Source organism: Coffea arabica, chromosome 4e (assembly GCF_036785885.1).
Source record: "Coffea arabica cultivar ET-39 chromosome 4e, Coffea Arabica ET-39 HiFi, whole genome shotgun sequence".
NCBI classification, from domain to species: domain Eukaryota; kingdom Viridiplantae; phylum Streptophyta; class Magnoliopsida; order Gentianales; family Rubiaceae; genus Coffea; species Coffea arabica.
In genome coordinates this window covers 48,161,396-48,183,425 of record NC_092317.1, presented here as the reverse complement: position 1 = coordinate 48,183,425, position 22,030 = coordinate 48,161,396, and the positions used below count along the sequence as shown (strand labels likewise).

The 22,030-nt window shown below is 35.5% G+C and overlaps 3 protein-coding genes across 4 annotated transcripts; all 3 read right to left on the bottom strand.

Moving 5' to 3' along the window:
• Positions 1–152: 152 nt before the first annotated feature.
• Positions 153–3,083, bottom strand: LOC113742207 (protein NRT1/ PTR FAMILY 2.11-like). The gene is made up of 4 exons (XM_027269977.2): positions 2,873–3,083; positions 2,495–2,712; positions 1,681–2,237; positions 153–1,163 (listed from the first exon to the last, which is right to left on the bottom strand). Exons 1-4 carry the CDS (start codon positions 3,000–3,002, stop codon positions 263–265), a joined length of 1,806 nt encoding a protein of 601 aa, XP_027125778.1. The 5' UTR covers positions 3,003–3,083; the 3' UTR covers positions 153–262.
• Positions 3,084–8,663: 5,580 nt separating this feature from the next.
• Positions 8,664–12,593, bottom strand: LOC113741855 (protein NRT1/ PTR FAMILY 2.11-like). The gene is made up of 4 exons (XM_027269503.2): positions 12,400–12,593; positions 12,081–12,298; positions 11,371–11,927; positions 8,664–9,905 (listed from the first exon to the last, which is right to left on the bottom strand). The coding sequence occupies exons 1-4, from the start codon at positions 12,473–12,475 to the stop codon at positions 9,002–9,004; spliced, it is 1,755 nt and encodes a 584-aa protein (XP_027125304.1). The 5' UTR covers positions 12,476–12,593; the 3' UTR covers positions 8,664–9,001.
• A 5,305-nt stretch (positions 12,594–17,898) lies between these two features.
• Positions 17,899–20,787, bottom strand: LOC113741760 (protein NRT1/ PTR FAMILY 2.10-like). 2 transcript variants are annotated; one of them, XM_027269380.2, is made up of 4 exons: positions 20,313–20,787; positions 20,001–20,218; positions 19,133–19,689; positions 17,899–19,007 (listed from the first exon to the last, which is right to left on the bottom strand). In XM_027269380.2, the coding sequence occupies exons 1-4, from the start codon at positions 20,392–20,394 to the stop codon at positions 18,107–18,109; spliced, it is 1,758 nt and encodes a 585-aa protein (XP_027125181.1). In that variant the 5' UTR covers positions 20,395–20,787; the 3' UTR covers positions 17,899–18,106. The 2 variants fall into 2 exon arrangements, with proteins under 2 accessions (XP_027125181.1, XP_027125182.1); XM_027269381.2 differs by lacking the exon at positions 20,313–20,787 and having other exon boundaries at positions 19,939–20,143.
• Positions 20,788–22,030: the final 1,243 nt, after the last annotated feature.

Here is a 22,030-nt window from a genome sequence, read left to right as displayed (position 1 = left end):
GTAAAATTGAATTGTAAACCATAGAATGTGGAATTTGAGCTGATGCTTTCCCTTTTTTGTATCATATTATTCTCCTAATCTAAGTGTATTTATCCAAAGACAAGATCTTGCTTGACCAAGGAGACTGTATCAGGTGGTAGTGTACTCGGTGGTAGAGAAAGAAACTGGAAGTTTTAGATCTTTATGAACTTCCAATCTGTAGAGAACTGCTCTTGTTTAATGTTCAATATCAGTTTCAAGAGGACTGACTTATTGATCCATCTTAAACTACAGCTTTTTCTGACTTTTTAGTTTCCATTTCCACAGCTACAGCAGTGCTACCCTCACCCTTGTACCTATACCACTTGGCACAAGCTACAAAGTAGCAAACATTTAAGACCGCGAGAGCAGTGATGAGGAAATAGAAGTAGTCTAGTCTCCCGTTGTTTAAATCTTCTGGCAACCAATTTCCAGAGCGAGAACCTTCAGTTGTGTGATGCACTATTGATAGCAAAAAACTATTCACATAACTTGAAGCAGCCATGCCACAGAAGAAGAGTGATCCTGCAAAGCTTCTCATGTTTTCTGGGAACTGCTTGTAGTAGAATTCCACTTGGCCAATGGCAGCAAATGCGTCAGCAAGTCCTGCTAGAGAGAGCTGAGGAACCAACCACAAGGCATTCATGGAAGAAACCGCCCCCCTTGGAGAATGAACTCCTAGCGTTGGCCTTGTCAGAGCCAATGTCCTCCTCCGATCTTCAATGAAGGCAGCGATGAGTGATGAAATGACGACAAGGAAAAATCCAATGCCTATTCTTTGAAGGATTGTTATGCCCCCTTCTTTTCCTGTGAGCCTTCGGAGGAACGGGACAACGAACCGATCATATATGGGTACCCAGAGGGTGAGGCTTAACATGGAAAAGATAGTGTAGGTTGAAGCAGGGATTTGGAAGCTGCTTTTGCCTAGATGTCTATTAGATTGAAGTGCCTGGAAAACTACATATTGCTGCTGTTGAATGATTGCAACATGGTATATTATAGCTGCAGCCCATATAGGAATTACTCTGAACACACATTTTGCTTCTTCCACTTGCTGAATACTACAAAGCCTCCAAGGATTCGCAGCTGTTCCATCCGATTTGATCTCATCTTCTGGAGTTATAATTGCAGCTTTGTCAAGAAATCTGAAAACAGCAAAAGTTTATTTAGGATTATAAAAGTAATTGCAAGTGTATGGAGAATCTTGTCGGCTTTCATCCATCTAGAAAATTTGAAAATAGCTTTTAGATGCCGGAGTCCACATCCATCCATTCACTTGTTTGCCAAATACATGCTCTTGATGAAGGCTGCTTTGTCCAGGCATGTACTACTAGTTTTGCTTTAGTGACGTGCGGAATTTTTGTTCACACTCTTGATGCAGACGGTTCGGTCGAGTGCGTATTAGTATCTGGATTTTTTGTGATGTGTGAAAAATCATTCACACTCTTGATGCAGACAATTCTTTTGAGTGTGTATTTTACTAATTTGGTCTCATTGCTACGTGGAATTTTTTGCCAATAGGATTAGAAGTTAGTCCTCTAACTTCCATACAACTATCTTGGCGAACTCAAGTAAATGCAGCTGCTTTTAACTTCAATGCAAGCAGGTTAACTTGACATATACTCAAACAAAGATGCCATTAAAGATCAATCAAACTGTTACCTGAACTGGTGCGTGTACGAAAGCTTAGAGTTGATGGATTTAGGAGGTGTATAACTGAAAAGGGACACCCATGGTTGCTCCGGTAGCTTTAGCTGCCTCTTCTTGACTGCAACCACTATGACTTGGAATATACTTGTCAAGGGACTTCCCTCAGGCTTCACAATTACGTATATTTTTGTACCGACGAAGAAGAGAAAACATGACACCAACATAAAAATAGCTGGAATTGCTAATCCTATTGACCAACTCACATCAGATTGTATATAAACAACTAGCGTTACTGATACCATCTGGGCAAAGGTTATGGTGAAGAAGTACCAGTTGAAGAAACTGTTGATACCCCTTTTTCCAGATTCAGTATTAGGATTGAATTGGTCAGCTCCAAAAGCCAAATTGCATGGCCTAATGCCACCAGCCCCTATTATCATGAGGGCAAATCCACCTAGCAAAACAGCTAACTGCCCTGCAGTTGGCCCAATGCAATGGCTTTCTTCTGATCCACAGTGGGGAGGATGCAGCTTCTTCACTGCTGCTGTTAATGATATCAGAAGCAGCCCCTTGACCAAAAAATGTAGCACAATTTAGTAGATGAAACACAATAATCAGAGCATTATCTTCTCATATTCATCTCGCAATTTGAACTCAAAAAGAATAAATCATTAGCGTTATCGAATCTAGTTTGTTTCCTTGTCCAAGAACAAGGGTTCAATTCAACACTTATGTATTCCTTTAGTGCAACATTGTAAAGCTCAACAGAAGAGAACATTTATAGAGGAAGTTCATAGGAAGATTATTTGCTAGTTATTGGTAGTACCAGAAATGAGGCAATTGAAGCAAATCCCAGTGTCTTGTAACGACCGAAGTAAGTGTCACAAAGGAAAGCTCCAATTAAGGTAGCAAAGTTGGTGGTACCATTGAAAACATTGATGAGAGTTGTAGCTGTAATATGTTTCAGGTTGAAAACTGAGGTGAGATAAACCAACAGGTTGGACAAAGTTCCTATAGCTCCAAGCTTCTCAAAGGTCTCATTCCCTGAAAAAAAAAAAATCCAAATCAGTACAGAAAAAATGCAAAAGATGCTACACAATTGAAACTGCAAGTTCTTGGGATGAGCCCAAAACCCCCCCAAAAAAAAGGGGGTTCCTGGAATCATAACCAATTGATAAATTAGGTATCTTTTCTCTCATCAAACCTATGATATAGGGCATGGCCTTGATTCCTCTGTAGTTAATCTCAGGCTCATCTACTTCTTCCACAGCAGCAGTTTTCTCATTCTTTTCCATGCTCACTTTCTGGTTCCTCTCCATAATTTTCTCACTCATTCAACTAATGTGTTTGCTTACATGTTTTTATGCCTTGATGAGTGGGACATGATGACAGAATTGAGAGACTACCAGTCACATGTATTAACTACGGATGACCCAACTAAAAGTGTGTGCCACCAACTCAACTGCATTTCAAACTTTGCATCTTTTCTGCCAATCCCATACTGACACATGCTTCTTTATTTCACTATTTTGGTCCAGCCTTTTTCTGCAACTGGCTGGTATTTGTTCACACCAGCTAAATTGTGATCCTGCTGGACCACAATTTCAGTCGGTAATAATTGTCGATTCTTAATTTCTTTTTTTTTTTAATAGTCACTTGTCTATCCTATTCTTACTTTAACATATTCTGAAGGAAAGGATTCAATTGAGCTATTAAAAATTTAACCGGATTGAACCATTATCGAAACGAGCATATAATGGCAAGTGATAGAAGATAGGATTTGAATCTTAACCTCTCACCCAGCCAAACCTAGGCATTTGGACTGTTGGTTGTCGAATGTCGATTGTCGTTAATAATTGTGGTTTCTTTGGCGAGTAAGAGAAAGGTCTATGGTACAGCCCATTAGTTCACACTTCACAACCGGTCTTTAGTCTAAGAAGGTATGCTAGTTTTACACGGGGTCCCTATATTTTCCAAACGACCACTCGTACAAGTTTGTAGTAAAATCACTTGACTTTGATCTTGACGTGGAGAAGTCTAATTTCCATCCTACTTCGCAACCATTAATGCATGTTCTTGACCGTGTAGTGTCTGTGTCTTACGTGAAATTGGTATTTATGTTGTCATACTTTTATCTCTCTCTCCCTCTCTCTCTTTAATATTTTCCTAAGCCTGTAATTATGATATTGATTTTGGTAAACTAAAAACAAAAGTCAGTCATAATCAGTGTTGTTAGACTCGGATTGGACTGATTGGTTCGACCAATTCGATTGTGAATCAGCCTTTTTTTTGAGTTGGTTTGTAGCACAAAATTGCTTTGGTAAACAATCAATCAAAACCGTCAAAAACCGGCTAAACTAGTCACTCGTTTCAACTGATTGACCAGGTCCTCAAACTTTTCTTTCTTGTTTTTCTCAAATATAATTTGAATTACCTAAATTGTAACACTTTCATTTATTAATAGGAATAAGAAAACGCCACCCACTTATTCCTTCCCTGAATGATCTCTAAATCAAGATGTTTTTTACCCTATCATCTTATCAATTTAGCATCTGTGATTCCAACTTGCATTAATTTGTTTAAATTATGTTTTTCAAGTAGTTTTGGAGGACAGACATATTTTAGCCATGAATTTATATTTTTTTATATAATTATTAGATGTATATTTGATTGTAAGTCTAATATTTCTGGAACATTTTGTATGATTGGCCGAATATAACCAAATTTCAATATTTCTGAAACTTATAAAAATATAAAATAATTATGACATCATACTGATGTCAGCGAGTTTTTGAGAAATAGTCCGACTGATCCGACCAGTTGACCCCTAATCCAATAGTTTAGCTGAATCACTATCTAGTCCGAGTCTAACAACATTGGTCATGATGATGTGCATTTTAGTCTTGTTCTTGCACTTATATTTTTTCTTTAATTTTTGATAGAAAAAACAATAGTTATATTAAGGTAATTATTCGGTCACGATGACATGAGATACATTGTCTGGAAAATTAGACCACCAAATTGCAAAATCTAAAACATATTTTGCACGTTTAGCTAACTCACGTGCCACTCTAATATTACTACTTTTCCTAGTCCAAACAAACCGAGACAAATGGAACGATCTAAATGTCATTATCTAATGATGAAAACATGCTTATGAACATGTTTCGTTAGTCGCAAAACACATTGTATACCACTTTGACTGCATATTGGAGGGAAATATTTATTGTCCATTGTTTCCCCTCCAGTTGTGTGTTCATGATGAATGACATGTTAGTGTGACCTTTTGCATGGAAGGATGATAAAAAAAAAAAAAAAGATATCTAGGATTAAAGTGTGATTCGACTAATTTAAGGATCAAAATTACTTAAACAAGGGTACGTTAAAAAAAAATAACAATAATAATAACACAAGAAAAAAATCGAAGGATCATTTTTTTTTTTTGGTGCTAAAATTTGGACCATATCTAGATTTGGATCATAGCTTCTCAAACTTGAGTTGGATCTAGTGATGATTCAACCTACTTTGTCATCTATTTCTCATGTCACCAATTAGGAGTTCTACAAGAAAAAAATTGCGAGCAAGCAATTAAGTTTGTGGTTTCTGTTTGGCACTTTTCTTGATTTTTCTGTAAACTCACGTTTCCATTAGATAAACTTTTCCCTGCAAAACAACAAAATCTCCATATCTCGAGATAGCAAGTAAGACAATGAACGTAAGCATCTTAGTGTTTTAACAATTTCACCATCTCAGATATCCCTTTCACAGCTGTGCCCTTATGACTACTGATCACTCTTGACCGGTTGCCATTTTCACACAGCTATTAAAATCTGAAAATTTCTTCTGAAAGATTCATGAATGCGTCCAGATTGCCATTTTCACACAATGAAAGTAATCATCTTATATTTGCTAATACATGTTGGTTCTATCTTGTCTGAATTCTTAAATCTTGACATTTTAAATGAAATAATTTTGTCTTAAATAATTTAATTTTGTTCAATTCGAACGGAAGACTTAACCAATCTGCCTACTAATACAAGGCAAAGGGGTTAAAACCTGAATTCTGCGTCTATAACTGGAGAAAAGGGTAATGAATTTACTGGAGAATAAAGTGGGTTGGCCTTAGGCTCTTAGCTTACCCCAACAAGAAAAAAAGAAAAAGAAAAAAAAGAATTTGTGGTCTTGTGCAAAAGAATAAATAAACAGCATTATATATGCGATATAGATAGCCCAATTAGACCAATCCAAAAATGACGAAGGGCAACGAGAAGGGTTTCGTGTCGGATTGGATGTTCTTTTGTTGGGACATTTGTGGTCTTGAGATTTTTTTGGGGGTTCTATAAATGCTAGTCATGCTCAAGAAGGATACAGACAGGGGCATGGACCGCTATTAGTGATAATCGTTCAAAACAGTGTGATATTTTTTAAAGAAGTTATAACTACATTTTAACCGTTTGTATATGTTTACAAAAAAAAGGTGTAACATTCTATCATTATTCATATGGATTCTATGTATAATAATTATGTATTTATTATTAATTATGTATCTGTTATAAAGTTTTACAAAATAATTCACGTAGAGTTACAACGTATTCAAAAAGTATTATATTAGTGTTTCGGGTACGAAAATGCATCCCTCCTTGCAAGACATCAAGTATTTGAGTAGGTTTGTAAAAGAATCATGCCAACTCACAAGTTGGTCTGATGAATAGTTAGACATCATTTGATAGCGAGTCAACTTTGAGCAGCTTAACCAAACATTCAAGTTGAACTTGAGTGCAAATATTTGCTGCGCTGATAGTTATCACAGAGCACTACCTATTTTACCCATTTTTAAAATATATTGTGTATAGTACTAACTTTATGATTTGAGCTTAATAAATTTTAATCAAATTCCTAAATTAAGTTAAAACTCGATTCCACTCTGCTCGTTTGGTTGAAACTTGAATACTTATTAGTAACGCGGAAAGTATGTTAAAAAGAGTTTGAAAAATGATTATAGTCTTGATTCCACATTTGACATGAACCTACTTCCAAAAATGCTTTAGGAAACTAGAAATGTTTTGAGATGGAGTGCGACAAATTATGACATGAATAGTAGTGGAAAGTTAGCTGGCTCCATGATACATCTTCCTCCAAGACAAACCATCTGCTATTTCCCCAAGGGAAACCACGGTTTCATCATATAATTTTTGGTAAGGCTCATAGCCTCATACCATATAGGCCTAACGGACCAAGTGAATTTGGCTAACTGTATGCTATAATTTCTACCTAATCCACAGCAAATGATATGTTAACTGAGTTGTCCGCACAGATAAAGTTTTAATTTCTATTCATAAATGTCAATTTTCAAATACGCTAAACACACTTATTTACTTAAAAATTTGTGGTCGAGAGACTAAAGTAGACTACATACCATATTAGTGTTTGAATAAACAACACATATACCAAGCAAATTAACAGCCATCGATACCTTTAAACACTTAATAACAATTCTCGTCTTCTTACAAGTCACAAGGGTGACATCGATCCCGAAGTGCAAGGTTTTGATTTGCTTACTAGTGTGGTGTATAAACCAAGTTAGTGGAAGGGAGCAAATTGTAATTAAATTTGTCAATTAGGGTGTGATAGTTAATTTACAAACAAAGGACTTGCTTGTTACAATAGCATAGTTGAGAGGGCCAAATTAAATTTTTCACTAGAATATGGACGTAGATGATACTTGCATCCCATTGTTCCGACTTCAAATTATTTTTTTCGGCAACGATAACATTTGTATAACTTAATCCAGCGTAATTGTGACAATACACAAAGTATACTAGTGTGTGGATCCCTCTAAGCCTTTATTTATTTATTTATTTTTTTGCATCAATTTGGTGGCCAAACATTATGAATGCACCAACTCAGGTGAGTGTAAATGGTGGTCCTAATTTTAGTGCGGATATTGAAGTCGACTTGCAGATACATTCAATGAAGTATGAACTTTGGTGATACGCTCATTTAAGCCTGTTTGTACAAATCCAGTGGATTCATTTTTAATCTGTATCATGTACTGTACTAACCAAGTTAGGAGAATTTAATTTGGGATCAAGCTTTAGCAAGTTGAGCTTTAGCTTCGGCTTATTCACTTGATGGGAGCTTTGGCTCATTTTGTGAAGATTGCACAATTTTAGGCCGCAATGGATTTTTTGTCCCTCTCCTTGTTCTATTATCTGTCTCACTTTTTATTATATTACTATTGCTTCTTCATAAACATTATATTTTAATTTTTTTTTGTTTCCTTAAAATCCAATAACTATTACTAAATAATACACAAAATTTGACAAACTCAAAAAATCAAAATACACAAAAAATGAGGTTTTTTAAATGAATTTTCTGCTATATTTTTTGATTTTGTATTATATATTACTTTTTTGAGATGTTTATATTTATTTTTTACTGTGTTAGTAGTTATTTGATAATAAGACCAAAAATGATGTTTATAGAAGGAAAATAGCAATATAACAAAAAGTGGAGTAGAGAGTGGAAATAGGAAGTGGAACAAAAGATCTGTATTAATTTTAGGCTGCTATCGCAAATTGGCATTTGTATTCACTTTGTATGAAATATGATTTTTTTTTGTGTGCATTTACCACAACATTAAATACAAAAGTGAGTACAATTGCACTTGGAAGTATAGCTAAAACTTTCTAATTGAAGTAGATAGAGTTTAATTTTTTTTGAGCTGAATTGGAGAGCTTTAGATTTTTGTCAAGCTCAAGCTGAAGCATATTTAGATACTTAATGACTACACCAAGACATTTAATCTACAAGAAAATTCATTTCATAGATAATCCATAAAGGGGAAAAAAAACTGAAAGGACTTTTGTAGCAGAAAAACCATTCCACCATCCCCTTCACAATCTTTTAACAGAATTTATCGAACCAAAACTCAAAGAACATTTTTGCAGTAGAGAAAATCATTCAATCAACTTTACATGCGAGCAAGCCTTACCTTATTCGCCCTGTAATACAGATTTCACAGATATTGCTTCTCAAGTATAGAGACATGGAAGGTCCCAATCGATGCGGGTATTTAACAAGGCTTATTGGAATAATGAATTACTGCAACACATTCTTCTTTATTTCAGGCTGTTGAAAGTAAAACACAGCTCAAATGACATTTGAGCCAGAAAAAATGGCTCCGACTAGTTGCCTAAAAATTGCATTCCAGAAAGACCAGTACTAAAAAAATGTTGTGGCAAATGTAAAATCCCTTTCCCATTTCCCCATTACTGATCCAGGTTGGAGGTGCAAATACTTTATCATCTGCCTGCTCAAGTTCTTTAATTTCTCAAACAACAGCCTTTTCTTCAGATTGCACTACTTTCTCCATGGCCACCTCAGGGGTGGTGTCTGTTTCTTTGTATTTGTAATACTTGGCGCAGACCAGAAAGTAGATCAAATTCAGGAGCTCCAGCACAGCTATAAAGTAATAGAAGTAATCCAACTTTCCCATATTGAGATCTTCCGCTAACCAGCTTTCTCCATTGCTTCTACTTGATATGCTTTGGACTATTGATGATAATAAACTACTTAAATAACTCGATCCTGCAATCCCAACAAATACAAATGCCATGGCAATACTCCTCATGTTTTCAGGGCATTGCTGGTAGAAAAATTCATTTTCGCCAACGATCGTAAATGCCTCAGTCAGCCCTGAAAAAGCCAATTGTGGAGTTAGCCAAAAACCTGACATTGAAGAAATGGCACCTTTTCGAGGTTCAATCCCTAGTGTTGGCTTAGTAAGGGCAATCGTTCGTCGCTTATTTTCAACCAAGCCTGATACAACCATGGTTAAAATGGACAATGCCATGCCAATTCCCATTCTTTGCAGGATTGTGAGGCCACCTTCATGTCCTGTGCGTTTCCTCAGCCATGGAACCACGATTCTATCCCAAATTGGTATCCAGATTGTAAGGCTTAACATCGCGATTACGATGTAAGAAGCTGCAGGGATCTTGAACTTGCTTTTGCCAAACCGCCTGTCTGCTTGAAGGGCCTGAAATACAGCGTAGTTTTGCTGTTGGACCACAGAAACAAAGTAGATGATGCCTGCAATCCAAACTGGGATCACTCTTAACAAGCACTTCACTTCCTCAACTTGTTGAATATCGCAAAGTCTCCATGGATTGGCAGCTGATCCATCTGGGTTTATTTGATCTTCAGATGTTATGATTGCAGCTTTGTTGAGAAATCTGAATGCAAAACCATCTTGCTTGTTAATGCAAAACATTTAGCTACTGATTAAGCCAAGATATTGGTTCGTCCGTAAAGTAAATGCATAGTTGTTCTGTAAACTCTGATGTTTCACCTCGAAATGCATTAACGTTTGATAAAAAACTGAAGTTTGAAAATTGAAATCTGAAATATAAATTCATTAAATTATTGAATTGTTAAATATTAAATCAAATACATTTGGGTGTACATCACATTCAGTAATAACTGAATACCATATCACTTATTTTTTGGAACAAGTTTTGCTTAGGAAATTCAATGCCACTTAATTAATTCAGATATTCAATTTTTGGTTATCAAATGCATCTGAACATATTAAGTTATGAATCCATTAAATTTAAGTGCTGGATTGAATTATCAAACATGGCCTGAGATTATCAGGCATTAAACAAAATTTTATGAAATTCTCCAAAAGAATTTGTGAAGCAATGGACTAAACAATTGTGGGCAATCATTATTAAATTCACAATTTCAATTCAATTTAATCTGCCCAAGGAAACTTGGAAACTGCAGTATTTAGTGATTACTTTGAGAACTACCTGGCATGTTTGTGAAAGATATTAAGGGCCTTTTAGAGTGATTTGCTCGGATTTGATCATGTATCAAAAGAGATTTGAATCAGTGCTTTTTACTTTTGGTGGACAAAACTAGTAAACTTGAGCACAAGTTCAACCAAAAAAGAAAAAGGAAAAAGATATATAAGAATGACAAATTATAATTTGCTAAAAGTTTGAGGTCCATTGTGCTCATTTATCGAAAATAAGATAGGTGTTAGGCAGGTCCATCTTGAAATAATTAATTCTCCTTTAGACTTTGCAGCAATTTACTATTATCCTTTTGGAGCAACTGATGAAATTAAATATTAGTTCTATCGACAGGGACAGGAGAAAAGATGGTATTTCTTCGTGATTCTGGAAAATTGTCTATTTTCCATACCAGCTCAAGAGTTTCCTCTTCTGAACCAAACAATAAAAGCAGAGCAGTATGAATTTTTAGTTAATTGCATACTGCCCCTGTTGAACTATCAATAACTGGCTCTTTGCCCCAAAACTATTAATAGGTACAATTTCAATTTAATTTATATTAATTACTGCTTGCAATGTGCACAAATCACATTTGTTTATTTTTTCAAATCGGACTGAAGGGAAGGGCAATGGAAGGGATTTCATGGTAAAAAAAGAAAGGATTGAGAATTGTAACCAAGACATGATATTGAAAAGGGGCAAAGAGAATAGAGGTGGGCCTATTTTGGGAACTTTGATTGCTTATAAAGGCTAAAATCATTATATCATTTTTTTAAAAAAAAATAAATAAATTTTGGGTTTATATTATATACACTAATTTGATAGTACTAGTAGTACTAACCAGCAGCATGTGATATGAGTTGTAGAATATGAAAAAAAAAATGTTAGAGTCCATTATTACCTGAACTGATCTGTATAAGCAAGCCTTGCATTGATGGAACTTGCGGTAGAGAAACTTCTATAAAGGGACTGCTTAGGTTCCATCGGCAGCTGTAATTTCCTTTTCCTCATTGCAGCAACTACAACTCGAGCTACACTGACCAATGGACTTCCCTCCGGCAAAACGATAACATAAATTCTTGTGCCCAAGAAGAAGAGTGCACAAGACAGGAACATGAGAAACGTTGGAATCCCTAATCCAATAGACCAGCTCATGTTGGATTGAACGTAGACTATGATTGTGAGTGACACCATCATGGCGAAAGTGTAGGTCAAATAATACCAGTTGAAGAAACTATTGATCCCTCTTCTCCCAAACTCTGTTTTGGGATTGAACTGATCAGCTCCAAAGGCTAAATTACATGGTCTAATGCCGCTAGCCCCTATTACTAGCAGTGCAAAACCGCCCAACAAAAATGCCATCTGCCATTGTGTTGGACTGGCGCATATGCTGCCATCGCCGCATGCAGGGGGGTGCAGATTGTGGATTGCAGCTGTTAGCGTAAGTATCAACATGCCCTGCAGAAGAGCAGAAGAGGGTACTCAGAATTGAAATGATCATGTCCTTCAAAATGATCCAAGAATTACAAGAAGCTTTAATTAAAACCCGAACTCGATCTAGCTGTGGAGAAAAATGCTATTTAGATGAGTAATCAATGGACTAATGCTTACCAAGAAAGAAGAAACTGAAGCAAACCCCAGCATGTTGTAGCGGCCGAAATAAGTATCACAAAGGAAAGCTCCAACCAAAGTACCAAAGTTGCAAGTGCCATTGAAGATGTTGATGATATTGGTGGCAGTGATGGTCTTCATGTGGAAAACAGAAGTCAAATAAATCAAGAGATTGGATGAGGTTCCAATGGTTCCAAGCTTCTCAAAAGTTTCATTTCCTGCATACAAAATTCATCCCGTGGTTAGGTTATCCAAAGTACGCCAAGACATACACTTATCTATGTGCAGAAATAGTACAAGAAGCATCAAATTTACCAACCTATGACAAAGGGCATAGCTTTAATTCCTCTATATTTGGGCTCTGGTCTTGTGGCCTTTTGCTCATGATTCTTCATGGTTTCTGCTTCAAGATGAGTCCTTTCCTCCAAACAAAACAAAATTTTTTTTTCCCCTTTGCTATCTTAAGAACTGAAGTGCATGTTATGATGACGCAAATAGTCAGAAGATAGATTAAAGAAGTTGTACTGCATGTTGCTGGGACCTTTACGTGCATTATTTATGGGCCGAAATCCCTCCAAATCAAATCAAGTCAGAAAATTTTCAACTTTTCTCTTGGCAGGCAGGCTGGGTGGAGTTTGACATTTGCGACGTTGTGTATGGTGTACAAAATCTTAGGTGTGGCGTGTGGGCATGAGTATCAACTTGGACTAACATTGGAATTGTCAACCCGGTTAAATTGACTTGTATACATCTGTTTTTCCATTGATGATAGTAGCAACGTGTAAATAATTGATTCGCATAAAATTTTCTTATATACATGTCAGTTAAACATATTTCTTGATGTATCAAAGTATATCTAATTCTTGATGGACCAATTATTGGCTCCTGTTCTAATGCCATTATTGTTTACAATTTTGTTTATCATGATAGAATTGGTTTGCAGATTGAATTCAATATGAAAATCAACATTTTCAAGTTGCTCTGCCTGGACATAGTTATTGTTCTCTTTTATACACTAATACTGATTTGACATGGCCACCATAATGGATCGACCAAACAGAGTAAATGCAATGCTTACCTTACGAGTTACGATGCGTTATGGAGATGGACAGATGTTCAGGTGTAGTAGCAGGGATCATTTAGGAGATCGGATGATCAAGTTCAATACAATTTTGATTTATACTTTTGTTATATATACCTGGGTTAAAAACAAAAAAGCCCCCTGAAGTATACATAATATACAGAAAAGCCCTTCTTGGTTCCAAAATATACAAACGACACCTCATGTTTTGAACTAAATTGTAAACTAACAGAATTCGTTAAACTTAACGAAAATGATGGTTTCGATTGTTAAACTTACCGGATTCAATTAAGTTTTCCGTTAAATATACCGGATTCCGTTAAGTTTAAAGAATTCTGTGAGTTTACAATTTAGTTCAAAACATGAGGTGTCGTTTTGTATGTTTTGAAACCACGGAGAGTTTTTCTGTGTATCAGGTATACCATAAACGTCTTTTTGATGTTTAACCCTAAATACTTTATTGACTTCCATTTTACATTATGGTTCAGGCCATAAAAATTGGCAATGTTTATTGTTCCTTTTCGAAATCCAAGAAGGGTTAGTAGAATTATTGTTGATGGTTCAATCAATTACTTCTTTGAAATGTTTGTTAATGATTTTATTAAAAATATGGTCCAGATCCATTTTTTCCTCAATGATTTTATTCTTTTCTTTCAATAGATACCGAGTTCAAAATGAAATTCATAAAACGTCTAGTAATTAAAACGATAAGATATAAGAACAAAATGATTATTTTAGATTGATTGATGCCTGATCAGCATTAATTAACTGAAGTTGTAAATAATGTTAATTACTTTAAAAGTAAAACTAAATAGGGAAAATGGCAATACAGAAGCCAATAAAAAATGGGGAGGGGGGGATTTTTTGATACTAAGTTATCATATTAACAAGATTGCTTTAATCAATTAATGCCTAAGGTTGATTACACTTGTGGTTGGTAATTAATTTAGAAAAATGATTACTCAACTTTAATCAGTTATTGATGCATGTTCATTCTTTTGAATTTTGGTTGATTAATCTATTTGCTATGTTTTATTATTCCTGGTGAAGTTCCCACATGGCAATTAATTTGATACAAAACATTTTGGAAAAGCATATTCTAATATTTTATTTTATTGCCATATATGGACTCCAATTCAGCTAGATGGAAGATGAATATGTTTAACTTCTCTTCGTTCTTATTTTTCTACATTAAATTTGACTAAAATTAAAAGAGTAAAAAATGACTAATTTAATATTAATCATGCTCCTCAAGAATTAGAGGTCCTAGGTTCAAAAAATAATCCCATATAGTGGGATGCTCTATCAAAAACTAGTCTTTAGACGACGTCGTGGGACGTCGTTTTGAGAAGACAAGGTGGGGGGTTCCACCATTTCAGCCACTTCCCTTGGAGACAATGGTTGAAAAACTTTCTACTTCATTTTCACCTTGAAATTTGCTGCCACTAAATATGCATAAGCGAGTGGATAATTTTTCTAACAGTGGCTTGCTTGCTCTAAAGAGTTTGAATATGTATGACAAATAATTAAAATTTTTATTTAATTTCATGTGTTATACATATAAACCTGCTTATAAAATGAAATCTTTACAATCTCCGCATAGAAAAAACTAACTCCAATTCCCCTATTAGGAAAAAAAAATTAATAAAAAAACTAATTAGGCTTAAAAATATATATATAAACCTACTTATACAACGAAATCTTTATGATCTCCGCGTTGAAAAAACTAACTATAATTCCCCTGTTAGAAAAAAATTTAATAAAAAAAATTACTTAGCCTTTTTTTTTTTTTAAAAAAAAAACTATAGCCAAGTAATCAAAATGCAAATGAAAACCCTAATACGTTTAGTCCACAAGAATTCTTGTTCTTAGCAAGCTGCGGAGGTAACTCTTATACAATTCATGTGTATCCAAATAGATATAAGATTTTTCATATTGCCGTAGTGTGTCTTTTGTGCTTTTAGTCAAATAGCATAGTCAAAGTTTACAACTCAAATTTTCTTCCGATTGTGTCATTAAGAGCAGCTTTTGAAATTCTAATATTGTCGTTATGCAGAATAAATTATCACAGTATCAGAAGGAATTTCCCATATCTTTTAAAATTTCACCAATCAAATTCAGACTCGTAAGCTCAGGCAAGCATTTTTTTTTTAAAATATTGTTCTGTTTTTAGGTGTCATTAAATGTTTGATTTTTTCAATAAATTTATGGAAAATGCAACTTTTCAACTTCATATTGGCTATGAAAGTGAATGACATAGACATATATGCGCTTTTGATACGTATTCTGTTAGCACATCAGTTCGTTCAACATTCCAGTGATTACATGAGCTTTGCACTATGTCAATAACTAATCCTAATGATGAAGAAATGGTTTGAACCTTAAACACCACCCAACATGTATGTGGATGATCATATTAAAGTTTTAAAATAGAACCATCTTTCTTATTGATATGCTTATCTTGCCAAGATTGAAAGATGAATCAAACTATTCGATTTGATACTCCATCGAATTCGCTTTGACAAGAGCTCGTTCGAACCCGATTCATGAATTAATTAAATCAAACTTGAACAGCTTTTTGTGTTTGTAAAATTTTAAGTTTGACTCCAACTTGATTTGATTAGAACAAATTAGAATTCATAAGTTAAAAAAAAAAAACTCGAGTTACTCGAGTTCGACTCAGTAAAAACTTGTTTGAATTTGGTTTGGTAAATAGACAAGTCAAGTTTAAACAGAATTCTAAATTTGTTAATATAATCAAACAAGTTTGAACACTAAAGTATTTGGATTGATTAGATTCCTTGAGAGTCCTATATCTCGTAATCATAGACATAATAAAATAATAATAAAAAAAGATCTTTTCCAAAAATCTTTAGGAAAGATTCTGTTCTGCAAACCATGAGAGCTGGTTATAAAATAAGAAATTCAAACTAAGGTCGGCAGGTATTATGGCTCCATTGATATCTGGTTGACTTGCTTTCCATTCCCAGTACCTATTGATAGAGATTATGGTCCATTGCCACTATGTGATTCAACGCAACTTTTTCTTTCTTCTTGGCTTAAAGCATCTGGTGGGTTCGTCTCTGTATACCTTTGGGAGTTATGAATGATCACGGCAACGATAGAATGATGTGTCGTCAGTCAGCGGGTGGTAGGCATCCGTTTAATTCGATGGTATTCAATCCCTCCGCATGTCCTCAGGCCTTTTCAAATCCTCCCTCAACGTTGACTTGTTATGAGAAATGGGTAGAGGAATATGGGAAATAATAGACAAGCGGGAGCAGTCAATTTGTAAAATTTTTGTAGGCAGAAAGAGGAAGCTTTAGAAAATTCCCATACACTACATTTTTCCCAAAAAAGTTGGAATGAAAGATGATAATAATAGCGTCAGTCAAACATCATCCTATACGAATCTGAAATTCCAATGAAGATGAGAAAGGTATTATAGGATTTTCCAACCCTCGCTCTTTTTTTTTTTTTTTTTTTGAATTGTTATATATTTTCCCTTTCTTGCATAATCTCCCAAACTAGGCCTAATTTATAACTCCGTTGACTACTTCTATAAAGCCTTTTTTTTTATTTTATAGTTTTTCCCCTCATTTCTGTAATTGATAAAAATGACAATTCTTTTCTTTCATGTTTAAATAGGCAAAGCTGTTTCTAATTGCAAAAGGAAAAAGTGATTGAAAACAAGTCACTAAATTTTTCGCTTAAAGAAAAGCTATTCAACTGATTTTAAGCAATTGCAAACAATCCTATATCTATATTTGGACGAAAATGTTAATTGAATAATCTTTTGACCAAAAATACAATATGGGTTACTTTCTTTTTTTTTTTTTTTTAAATGCCCATATCTGGTACCTTGGATAGTACGGCAAGTATAGGTAGGTGGCTCTGAATATTTTTTGTTCTAGATTTACTCGTTTAGAATGTGAAGCTCATATTCATGCTATATGAAGGTTAAACTAAAGTTAAAGAAAGGAGAAGAAAGAACGAAGAGGACAATAAACCACAAGAAAAGTAAAAAAAAAAAAATGAAAAAGTCTATCCAATTAATAACACTTACTGCTCTGCATGGATTGTGGAGTTTTTCGTAAATTTGTTTTCGTTTTCAGAGGGTACAGTAACATATTCTAAAAACACCTCAAAAAAATATTTCAAATACACACAATCTCTACAATATCAATCAAAAGGGGTGGTTAAAGTGTTGATCAACAAAATTGTGGGGGGCAAATTGAGAAAATTTATAAATGCAGGGAATTGAGTGCAATTCACCCAAAATTGAGTAAAGTTGCTATATAACTTAATTCATTTCATACTGCACTTTGGCTCATTTTTTTCAACTCCAATAATGACTTTTGTTGAATTAATGAAACCTAATCCCAGATTAACCTCCAAAAGCCGGCAACTCGTGAAGGCAATTCAGGGATTTAACTACTCAACCCAAACCCCTCGCAGAACCGATGTGGGACTACTAAACTAGGACTGTAGAGCACTTTGGCTCATTAAACATGCTTGAATTGAGCATAGTCTCAACTTCTTTAGGATGTGCAAATATTAAAACTTGTATACTATATCTTCATGATATTATATATCTATCCATTGACGCATAATGCAGTTAAACTAATAATTGGAAAAATAAATCTCCAATTCAGGTGAATATTTTCAAATTTGTATGCAATATAATCCTTCCATAAGTATAATTGCACATAAAAAAAACCTTAAAGTATGCAGTGATTGGAATGTCAAGGCTCATTATATTGTAGCACTCATGTTGAATAAGCTATGACCTCATGTACACATTGCAATTGAAATTACTACTCAATTTTCACATGTTAAAATTCAAGCCAAAAGATAAATGGCTCTGATTCAAGCCAAATGATTAGTTTGCCTTCTCCCAATCATGAATGAAAACTGGATCCATGTATAAAATCATTTACAAATCTCAAACAATATCTTTCTCTTCAGACTGCAATTTCACCATGGCCACCTCAGAAACGTCCTCTGCCTCTTTGTACTTGTACCACCTCGCACAGACTAGAAAATAAATCAAATTCAAGAACTGCAAAATTCCTATCAAGTAATAATAGTAATCCAATCTTCCCTTGTTGAGATCTTCAGCTAACCAGCTTTCTCCATGACTCCTGCCTGTTATGCTTTGAATAATTGATGATATCAAACTACTCAAATAACTCGCTACTGCAGTGCCAACAAATATGAAAGCCATCCCAATGCTCCTCATGTTCTCAGGGAATTGCTTGTAGAAAAATTCATTTTCTCCTATGATGGCGAATCCTTCTGAAATCCCAGACAAAACCAATGGCAGAGATAGCCATAAACCTGACATGGAAGAAATGGCACCTTTTTTCGGTTCAAAGCCGATTGTTGGCTTAGAGAGGGCGATGCTTCTTCTTTTGCTTTCCACCAAGCCTGAAACGATCATAGTCACAACAGAAAATGCAAATCCAATTCCAATTCTTTGCAGGATTGTTAGGCCATCTTCTTTTCCAGTAACCCTCCTCAGCCATGGAACTATTAATCTGTCGTAAATCGGGACCCAGATCGTGAGGGCTAGCATGGCTACAACGATGTAAGAAGCTGCAGGAATCTTGAATTCGCTGGTGCCAAAACGTCTGTCTGCTTGAAGGGCTTCAAAAACAACATAGTTCTGGATTTGAACTACTGAAATGAAGTAGACGATGCATGCTACCCATATGGGAATTACTCTCAATATGCATTTAACTCGCTCCACTTGCTGAATGTTGCAGAGTCTCCATGGATTTGCTGGTGATCCATCCGAATTTATTTCGTCTTCAGGGGTTATGATTGCAGCTTTGTCGAGAAATCTGATGTGACAAAAAGTGATCTTTATTGTTAACTGCACGAGAATTTTACTCTTTTGGACTGAACAATTGACCATTGTCCTTGAGAGAGAAATTTTTTCTGCACAAAGTTTATATATCATGATTACCTGAACTGGTCCGTATAAGGAAGCCTTGAATTGATAGAACTGGCAGTAGAAAAACTGTTAAAAAGAGACACCTTAGGATCGTCTGGCTGCTTCAATTTCCTTTTCTTGATTGCAGCAACTACAACTTGAGCCACACTAGACATTGGACTTCCCTCTGGCAACACACAGACATATATCCTCGTACCCAAGAAGAAGAGTGCACACGACAAAAACATCAAAAATGCTGGAATGGCGAATCCAATCGACCAGCTCACATTCGATTGAATATAAACTATTATTGTTAGAGACACCATCATGGCAAAAGTATAGGTCAAATAGTACCAATTGAAGAAACTGGTGATCCCCCTTCTCCCTGATTCTGTATTTGGATTGAATTGATCAGCTCCAAAGGCCAAATTGCATGGCCTTATCCCGCTAGCCCCTACCACTAGGAGCAGCAGACAACTTATCAGAAATATCATCTGTCCCGGTGATGGACCAGCACATCTGCTTCCTTCGCCGCACACCGGAGGGTGCAGCTCGGAGACTGCTGCCGTTAGTGTAAGCATAAGCATTCCCTGCACCACAAGGGTCATTAACAAAAAATCATCAATATTCTTACTTACTACATACTCTAATATTAGGATCAAAAAAATTCTTTTCAGAACATGAAGTTGTACTCTTAAGCATGGTAAAAAGGTCTAAATTTATACTAACTGTTAAGGAAATTTTTTTTTTCCTCAGAGCAGGGGGATGGGTGGGATTTAAGAAGTGGGGAGGGGAAAGAGAGATTTAAACCTAAAACTTTCAAATTCTGAGATCTTAACCTTAATCACTAGGCCACGGTCTCCTCAGCTGTAACTGTTAAGAATAATGCTCGGTTGCTCACCAAGAAAGAGGAAACTGAAGCAAAGCCCAGCATGTTGTAGCGACCGAAGTAAGTGTCACAAAGGAAAGCTCCAACCAGAGTACCTAAGTTGCAAGTGCCATTGAAGATGTTGATGACATTGGTGGCAGTGATGGTCTTCATATGGAAAACAGAAGTCAGATAAACCAAGAGATTGGATGAGGATCCAATTGTTCCAAGCTTCTCAAAAGCCTCATTTCCTGCATGGTAGAATATTGTTAAAACTCTCATGCTTCTACTACCCAACAAATGCAATTATTTATATCAGAACGATTAAGCATCAAATTGATGTACCTACGACAAAGGGCATAGCCTTGATTCCTTGATAATTTGGCTCATGCTTTGTGTCTTTCTGTTTCTGCGCATGATTCTTCATTGCTCTCAGCTCTAAAGGCAGTTGCTTGATTTCAAGTTTATGTATGTTTCTCAATAGTGTGTATACAGACCGAGCATACAAGCTAGTAAGGGGAATGGTCAACTAAAGTATTTATGAACTTGTACCAGAAACTGGTTTCTTCATCCTAGAAGTACCCTATTTAAGGAGATCATAGCCTCAATTGCTCATGCGTTTAGAAAACATGTTTTAGAAAAATTTAAACACATTCTCTGATTACCTTTTTACCTCACATACATATTCTTCTATAAAACTGCTTAATAATTTTATTCCTTGAAACACCCTAGAAGGCAACCATCCAAATTTAAGAGTTTATTTATGATAACAGTATGGAGCAATATCTTTTTGCTCTATGTTGTTTAGTTATTTTCCCATAAATCATTTCATGGATTCTTCTATATTCAATGCAGGCCGGTTAGGACAGTCAACTTGCCAACTTCAAACTATCGGTAGCCTCCTCCAGCCTCTTCCTACCATTTTGATGTCTCAATAGGATATTTGTCCCTTTTTTTTTGTGTGGATGTCTGGTAAAGTCTTTGGACTGAAATTACATTACTCAAATGGGGGTATCCAATCGGTGGAAAAACATCTGTCCACGAAAGCATCAATCATTGAGACTCTACTGAGAATGGACATCAATATCAATAGAACAAACTAATCAATTAATTAATGGTTGAGGTGATTATCTTGTCCTAAATATATAAATAAATGAATAAGAAGACATAGAGATTCTTGGACGGTTGCTCTTTCCAAGGATAAATTCGAGTTTGGCTACCATGACTCACGAGGACATGAAACCCTGTTTCATGGGGTACCACGTGGTATTGTTTTGCTAGGTCTGAGATGCAACGTTCATTACGTCTAACACACCAGAGAACATCTTTACCTCTTTGGTCGGTAACTTGCTAGTGCTATCCCAAAAAAAAAAAAAAAAAAAAAAAAATCTTTTTCCTATATTTGATGCCGACATTGGTTTCCGAGACGTGTTATATTTGTTGTCTACCTTCTTTCAGCAAGTAAAATGTAAACATTATTTTGATTTAATTTGACACACGCAAGTGTGCAAGGTATATTATTGTCATCAAATCTTCTCATTCTGGCCGTAAAGCCTCGTCATTTTTACCGTTAATTGGAAAACCTTATCCATGAAAATGAGATACGAGTGCCAATTCATGTAAGCTAAGTGGTTTTTTTTTTTTTTTTTTTCCTGACGGAGAGGATATCCGGATCAATTCTTACGGGGTCCGACTAATCCCACTCCGACCTGGAGAGGAGGCCCCACTCCACTCGAGCACGGTAGCAAGGGGGCTCGAACCCTAGTTGCCCAGGTAAGTCCACCATACCCTAAAGAGGGGGAGCGGACCGCTCGAGCTAACCGTTGGGAGCAGCTAAGTGGTTTCATGCCGATCGAATTTGCGGTTTTATGGCAACTTTAAGAAGGCATATTTCTCGAGCATGGGACTGCTTCCATGAGGTCTTTTTTTTGTTAATCTTTTTGTCTAAATTTGGCCCTTGTTTGTTAACCTTTTTATCTAAGTTTCAATAGTTTGCTTTAGATATTCACAATATTGTAGATTCATTTGTGAACTTTCATCAACACATGTTTAAAGTACCCCTT